We start from the raw sequence: 8,530 nt of genomic DNA, 5'->3' as shown, positions 1-8,530 counted from the left end.
AGCACTGTTATAATTTTATCTGAAAGGAAATCAAGTCAAAGCAAAAAGAGAAAAAAATGAGACAAAAGAGAGTAAGACAAACTGATAGAAAGTGAAATGAATTAGCACGTTTATAAAAACAGGACTTTTGGAATAATTATATAAGCTTTAAAATTTTCTAAAAGAGTATATGATTTCCTACTTTCACATCCCTTTAAGGAAATTATAACAAATGTTTATGTGGATGTGTCTGAGGAAGGATATTTTGACAAGTCAACAAAGGTTCTTTTCCTTGGTTTGGGGCAGACAGAATTTCTAAGGAGATGTGAATAGATATCTCTCTTATTTGAGACGAAGAGTGAGTTCTAGGTTAAATATAATCAAGGAATTTCCCTGTCTTTGCTATTTGAGATTGTGACCACAACAGGCGGTTGGCTGAAAGGAGGGCTGGAGGGGGAGGGGAAGGGAAGAGATGAAAAAACCCTGCTCTAAGCAGCTCTGCATACAGCACAACATTTCAGCCCCTGAAGCAGTCACAGAAGTGCTCAAATCAAATCAGTACCCAGGTACAAGGAAATGTTCTGTAGCTGGGACGAGGTGGACACTCATCAGCACAGTTCTGTGACAAAAGTCCCGGCTGCTGAAATTAAACTCTGATGCCACTCATGCCAACATCCAATCACGAGCAAGACCAGAAGTTCAGAGATGCTTCCCAACTGCCAGCAACAAGTGTGGGTACTATATGCCCAGGACTCTAAAGCAGGGGTGGAGAGGGAGGAACAACTTTAGAGAGGATGCCCAGCTGGTAAGAATCAACTGTTTATGATGTTTTGGTCACCTGATGAATGTCATTGGCTGAAAAGAAGAAATGCTCCGCCTCTTTGCAAATATGTGGGAAGGGGGAAGTGTCTAAACTTCTATGTCTGATGGCATTTGACATTATTGCTTTTAGCTTTCTGGCTATATATCTACATATACACAGGTATATGTGTATATTTTATACAATCGCTCTCCATTTGTTGATACCAAAGAGAGTCGGAGGAAATGAATTTTGAAACGTCACGGTGTGCCACACTACAGTACTGCCCTGACCCTTACATCCAGCGGTGAGTCTCAATGTGACATAACTTCTGTCAAATTTTAATTGGAGTGCCTTGTGTGTTATGAGTGTCTCTGCAGTGTTCCAGAAGAGATCCCTGCTCCTTTAGCAAGGGAGCTCAGGGATACCGGCTTGGATTTTTATGTGGACTTAAATTGGTCTGTGGGCAACTTTTCTAATTTGCTTTTTTAGTTTAGCTCTGGATCTACAAAGTAACAAAATTTGAAGACAACCACTTTTAAGAGTGATCACTCTATTTTAAGATGTTTGAAATAGGTTACTTGCCTTGCTCCAAACCCACCCACTCAAGAAGAAGAAATTTCATTGGGCAGAGACAAAATAATCTGTGGATAATCTTCAAATCAAAAATAACACTGAATAATTTGGGTGTATATATTAAAAGTACATAAATGACCATTGTTCCATAAAATAGGTTGCAGTTTGTCATTTTAGCTCTAAGGAGTATTTTACTTTTGAATTTGTTTCATAATATACATAGTCACAAAACCTGTCATTTTACTGAGTGTTATTTGTATTTTTAGGAAGAAATATTTGCCCAACACTGAGATAGAATGTTAGTGAGAGTACAGAATTTTGTATTTATGTGTATGTGTAAGCGATAAAGAGACAGATACATGGAGAGAGAGAGAGAGAGAAAGAGAGAGAGGGAGGGAGGGAGGGAGAGAGAATGTTTCAAATTAGTTTGCTATTTTTAAACTGGTAAATGAAATCTGAACAGTGTCGTTCCAGTCATAAAGCTATGGGAGATATTCAAGTCCTATGTCGCAGTGTGATGTTGTTAATTTAACAGCATGAGATGTGATGTCGGAATTTCATACTTTATTTTATAAGACTAATGAGAGAGCTTGTTTGAGCGTTGAAAATGGCAGGGCTAGAAAGGGGTTAACTTGACATTTGCCACCTGTGGGTATTGGAGCCTCATACTAGAAGTGGAGTCGGATGGCTCTGGACAGGACTTAGTGACTGTAGCATTGCCTAGCGGATTATGAAAGACGTGTGATCTGTTTTCTTGGTGTATCTGCCACCATGTAGAGCACTGATGTGGGCTATGCGCACTGTTTCTCTTCCTGGGAAGTTTCTAGTGGGCTGTGTGGAAAGCAAAAATGGAAAAGTGGGGCAGAAAGGTAAATGGAATGGTGGAGACAGGAGGAAAGAGAGAAAGAGAGAGAGAGACAAAGACTTATTTTTGGACTTCCACCTTGAAATGGGAAATGTGAACAGTGATCTAATTCCTGCCTTGCTATCTGCCACAAACAAATTTTCAGCACAAATGAATTGTTCTAGAGTTTATTTTCTTGGATGTCTTGAAGGCTAGATTGAGTTGGAGGCGGGTTGAAAGAAAGAAACAAACAAAAAATCATTTTCTAGTTCTCAATGTTTTTCCAGCCTCAAATCACCTAGTCCACTAAGAATCATTTGAAGTAATATTTCTAAGAACATAACTGTGAGGCACTATTGCCCTTACAACCTTTCCTTTGCAAGCATCCTTCCTAAAGTAGGTGCTTGGGTCCACAGCAGCTATAGGAAAAACTCTATCGCTGACTAGCACCCCATACTTCAACCCTGCTCACCTTGCTCTAGGGAGATTTCTAGTGATTGGTGAGAGAATTGTATAAATAAGTAAGGAAATTGCTTTACATGTTGCACTGACAACCTGTTTGTTTTGGACTAGATGACATCTCATTTTTAAAATATATTATAACATTATAAACAGTAGTTGTGATTTTAAATAGCTTTAAGTTTTCATAGAATGCCCTGAACTTCAAACATGGTGAGCATCAGTTGTAGGAAGGGACAGGAACGTGTGCAAAGCTGAGAGATTGTTGTTCAGGATGGTCAGGAAATATGTATTTGCATAATAAATTGTTTAAAGCTAGAATACGCACTTCTCATTTGTAATGGATGATTCACTGTCAGATAATTTAAAGAGGAGAGAGATATTTTTACTAAGCTGTGCCTAAGGCATTGCAAATACAAAAATGAATAAGATATGTCTATGATTTTCATTTATTTTACTATTGTGCTTATAGCTTCCTATTAGATATACCTTCCTCAAATATTTTAACTGCTTGGTCCCATAGTTTAAAGAATGATTTATCACTATTTTCCCTCAGTGAATAAATGAGCAACTGAAGGAGACTGCACTCTAAGAAATTTATTTTATATTATAGATTGTCAAAGCCGGTAATAAACAATATTCTCTCCAATGCTCAATGAGTGAATGGATTTCATTTGGTTTTTCTAAGCAGACAACTCTGGTAGCTCTCAGTTTACAAAATCTATTTTAAGAAAGACCAAATTTAATCATTCCATAATCATAGTCATCTATATACATAAATTTGTCTTTCCTGACCTTGTGTTTAGAAAGAAATCGTGAAAGCAATTTGCCTTAAAAGAAACAGCAGGATATCTTGATATTTTTTAACACCAAGTAACCTTAACTCATGAATTTCTTTTTATGAAGGAATAGAATAAATAACATGTCAATGTCATTAATCGCTGTCAATTAATACCCTCTAAAAAGTTAGTTTTAATACACATTTCTAAGGTGTATGTTTATCATTCTCACAGTTCAAATTGACATTTCACCATCTTTTTCTTTCTATTTCAACATACTGACAAATTATTATATTTCTTTTTTTCCTTCAGTCCTTGGGATTGAACCCACAGGCTTATGCATACTAGGCATTTAATTGTGCTGTGACCTAATAATAATTATGGTAATCTTTGCCAAAAATTTCTGAAAATCAAGAATATAGTAAAACTATGTTGATTAATGGATTTGTCTTTTGATGAAACTGCTAAATATAGAAAACAAGAGAAATCATGGATATTGTCATTTGATTAGTAACAATTTTAACAAAACTGTCAAAGCATGGATGAAATTAGTCAAGATCAATAAATAAATCCATGAGTTAGTTACCACTTTGTTATTAACAGAAACTGTTCACAAATGAGTTTTGTTTGTTGGTTTGTTTAATTAGGTAAATACTAAAAGTAACCTAAAATTCAACATCCAGTAGGTAAATCTTTGCGAACTTACTGCTTGGGATATAACTGAAGCCCTTTTGCATTCTTTGGCTTTAGAATTGGTATCTAGTTTGCAAAATGAATTTTATAACCAAGTGACAGGTTAACAAAATTTTGTGACAGATTAAAACCTTTTAAAATATCTTTTCATAAAATAAAGCAATTAGAATGATAAAAATAAACCAAGGTTAAAGTTTGAGGAGCTGCAATAACTGTAATCTAAAAATAAAATAAATATAAACACCATTACAATCTAATCCCCTTGTAAAATGTTTTGTATTATTTTTCTCAGTCACCTCAGTAGAAACATCAGACTCTTAAATATTGTTCACCATAAGAAGTGTTTCTTGTATGAATTACATATTTAGTGTGACTTGTATGCTTTCTTTGCTTAAAGGTGGACTTTATTAACTATATTTTCTAAACATATACCAAAAGGAAGAATGGCAATTGACTTTATGGTTCAAGATAATTCCCTTTGTCTGATAAAATCACATACAAACAGATGCAGCTCCTTTTTGAGTGTGCTCCACTTGCCCGCCGTACCCTGCCTCATCTTTCATTTTGTTCTGTGCCTCAGCAAGCTGACTTCTGAAGACTGTGCTATCAGTTCTTCCTCCTCTGCAGTCTCCTGTTGAGCTCAACCACGGGGCATCTCCAGTGGGAGGTGAAAATAAAGAGTAGCACACAGGGGGGATATTAGTTTCCCTGACTGCCTCCCTGTTAGGTTTTCTATTAAAGGGTGTAGGTCTGATTAAAGGTCCTTGTCATAGGTCCAGGCCTCGTGAACTCTATCAGCTACTTTTTACCCTGTCTTTCGTTCAAGTTTAGGGATGATAACCGTTTCTAGCCACTGCTAATTTCAGAGAGCCATATCATACCCCTTACTTCTGATTAATCTCTTTCCTCCAGGATCAGGGCAAGAACAAAGATAAAACACATGCCCGTAGCATAGTTTATGTACTTTATGAAAACTTTGTATTATAACTTCTAATGTGAGATAAAGGGTGTGTCTGTCCATTTCAATAAGACTGGGTTGTAGGCATCTCCACAATAACCCAGAATCTCTGTCCTACTGGAAGGAATTATGCTAAAATCTGGGTGTGCTGTTCCTCATCAATACTTGAAGTGAAAGAAGGTGGAAGACAGGAAGAATTAGAAATTCTTTAATTAGAGGAATATCAAGATATAGTTTATCTACAAAGTCTAACATATCCAAGATAAAGTACTTCAAACTCTTAAAATTTTCAGGAGGAAAAGTTTTATAGCACCTTTAAGAACAACTGTCCTTAGTTAATACTACAGTGCTATTTCAACTCTGTGCTCCTTTTAAACTCCTGGTACACTGCAGTGATTGAAAGGCAGGGAATTAAGTTAGCAGAGAATGCATCAATCTGTCAAAGATCTAGATGTCTTACCTCCGCCTGTAACTGAGTGTGGGACCTTCATGAAACTACTTAAGCTCTCCAGATCAAAGTTCTTCATAAGTGAGGTGTAGCTTCTGGTCTGCTATTTCAAAACTAGGATGCTGAGAATTAAACATAAGCTACTTCAACTCTGAAATGCAGCGCTGGCTTCTCTGTTTTACTGATGTGTGTATTCCGTGCTAGTAGAATGTTTCTTCTTCCTGCAAATTCTTATGATCCCCGGTAAGCACATGTTGAGCTCCATTTCCCTATGAAACAACTTAATTCAGGAACAAAAATTATGATGGATTGTAACAGCATTTTGGCTTGTTTCTCTCAAGAAATCTGAATCCCAAAAGAGGTAAATGCGTTGACCAATATCATACAACCAAATGCTAGCAAAATCTGGGTGAGAATTCAAGTCTTTTGACTCCAGTTCCATGTTATGTCCAACAAACCATGGACATTTTATTAGATTTGTCTAAAGTGGTGTGGTTCACAAAGTGTTTCCCAACGCATTCTTTACTCTAACTACCTGGGAGGGAGACAGGTGTGGTAGCAGAGTGATGGGCTCCAAAACAGCCATGTTCTAATTCCTGGAACCTGTGACTATATTATGTTATAGGGTGAAGGGGAATTAAGGTTGCAGATGAAATTAAGGCTGCTAGTCAGCTTATTTTAAAATAAGGAGATTAATCTGTATTTTCCTTGTGGGCACAGTGTGAGCACAAGAGTCTTTAGCAGTAGAAGAGGGAGGGAGAAGAGTCAAAGTGGTGTGATGTGTTATGATGTGATGTGATGTGAAAAAAGACTTAAGAGGCTATTGCTGGCTTTGAGGATGACAGTCATGACCTTAGAAAGATAGGGAGCACCTAAGAGCTGGAAAAAAAAAAACAAGGAGAGAGATTTTCCCCTACATTCTCCAAAGGACACATAGCCCTACCAACACCTTTATTTCAGTAACTGAGGCCTCTGTGACTTCTGACTTGCAGAATTACAATACAGTAAGTTTGTTTTGGCTTTGACTGCTGGCTTAGTGGTAACTTTTTGGTGGGGGCAGACAAGGTCTCGCTATGCAGTTCATGCTGGCCTTGAACTGACTCCGTTGCCCAGGCTGGCCTCAAACTCGCAATGATCCTCCTGCCTCAGCCTCCCAAGTGCTGGGATTACAGGTGTGTGCCACTACCTCCGGCCTTATGGTAACTTTTTAGAGAAATGATAAGAAACTAATCTACCGGGTAAAGGATTTTTATTTCCCAAATCAGCACCAGAGGAACTAAAACTCTTGTTTTGATTTATTTGTTTAAATTGTGCAATGACTTTATTTATTTATTTATTTATTTATTTTATGGTACAGAGTTAGGAAGGTAGAAGCTGTCAGTGAGAAACAGTCCTAGAGCCTAGAAAGTTCAAAGAGAGAATGTCTGTGTCTGGGTAGAAACAGTACAAGGAGCAGGGATACCGGAAAAGCTCTCCATGGGCCAAGGTCCCAGCACCCACTCCACACGCTGCAAACTGCAATGGCAACTTTTGTTATTGACTTCTATTCAAATCCCCCAATTGTTTTACACAGAGATAGATTTGACTCTTTGATGGCATCTTTAACACTGCAAGGCCCAAATTTAGATTTGGGAGACAGGCTATGCAGATTCACTCTTCGTGTTGCCGGGGTTAGGGAGAGGTGGTGCATCAATGTTCTGTGACTATGACCTGGCAAAGTTAGGGGGAGCCTTGTAATTGTACTGCAAGCAAAAAGAGTTTTGATTTTTGCAGTTATCAGACAACACTTGGAGAAGCAGCCCTAGAGGTCCGTGCTAGAAGGTTCCTTATTGATTTTAGGTTTGAGACTGATGCCTTCCTCTAAGAAATTGAGCATGCAGTGAAGGAAGGCAAAAATCAGAATTTTTACCAAGTTCTCTAGATGATTCCTTTATTTGTACACCAATTTTGAAACCTACGCCTTCAGTGAGGCAAACTTTGAGACAATACCCTAATAGAAGCTCATAAAAATGTACTAAGACATAACGCACAGTGGAGACACATACCTTCTCAAACAGAGACTTCATGTTCTCGCTTTACTTAAAACTCACATGGATTGTAAGATTAAAGTGGCAATTTTCTGTCTCTGTTTCAGGACAAGAAAGCTAAGTTTCTGATTAGCTGTTTTGAAGCTCAAATTTGTTCTGACAGGAATTCTATCTCCTTTAAAGCACTTACCTAGGAGTAGTCCTCAAGCAACAAGTGATGGATGTATAAAGCACTATAATTATGATCAAAGTCCAAAGACTCTGGTCTGGGTAATTATGTACTTCCTAGCCTCTGAAAGTCACTTTGTTCCATTTAAAATAGAATGAGAAATGGACATGAAGGATGTGTATTTATTGGTTAGTCAAGGTTTGGGAAATGACAGCTATTAACATTTCTGTTTTACCTTAAGCCATAGTATTTTGTAGATAATTTAGATGGAGAGAATTAATTATCTCTCCATTCTTATGCTTATTTTGTTTGCTTTCCGTTCTCCCCTTCTGTCTAACTCTCTTAGTATAAATTAAACTCTTTGAAGATTAGGATGCAATTATTAAGCTTAAAAGCAGAAATGTGAGGGCTCAGAATCTCTTGCCACTTTCACATTTCCAGTACATTTCATTTTGTTTCAAATGAGCGAATGTAATCTGCTAAATTGAATTGCAAACACCCATTCTCAGATGTCATTAACTGAGGCAATCTTATAATTGAGGGCAAAACCAGCATCATAAAAATATTATAACTGGGAAAATCTTTTCAGTTAAGAAATGCAAAAAGAGAAGCTGGTGTGATAATTTAATCAGCTACATGCTTACCTACAGTAGCTTTTTAATATCAGCACTTTACAGATGTTGATATAAATTAGAATAGTTAATAGAATACATAAAAATTCATAATAGGGGTAAGACTGTGATAAAGTGATAAACTCCCTTGCCATTAAAATTCATTATGTCACTCCTGAAACTTTTGA

General features: G+C 37.1%; 1 protein-coding gene across 6 annotated transcripts in view; it reads left to right on the top strand.

Annotated features, from left to right (window-relative positions):
* Positions 1-785: 785 nt before the first annotated feature.
* The window catches only part of Tp63 (tumor protein p63), a 206,148-nt gene continuing 198,403 nt past the window's right edge, over positions 786-8,530 (top strand). The window contains exon 1 of one of the 6 annotated variants that reach the window (XM_005383235.2): positions 786-1,085. In XM_005383235.2, coding sequence (XP_005383292.1) covers positions 1,024-1,085 — 62 coding nt within the window. In that variant the 5' untranslated portion in view covers positions 786-1,023. The remainder of the gene's footprint in view (positions 1,086-8,530) is intronic. The other 5 variants (XM_005383234.2, XM_005383233.2, XM_013513584.1 and 2 more) reach the window with 5 other exon arrangements.

Source organism: Chinchilla lanigera, unplaced genomic scaffold (genome assembly GCF_000276665.1).
Source record: "Chinchilla lanigera isolate Chin_1 unplaced genomic scaffold, ChiLan1.0 scaffold00019, whole genome shotgun sequence".
In the NCBI taxonomy this organism is placed as follows: domain Eukaryota; kingdom Metazoa; phylum Chordata; class Mammalia; order Rodentia; family Chinchillidae; genus Chinchilla; species Chinchilla lanigera.
This window is presented reverse-complemented; position numbering and strand designations above follow the sequence as displayed.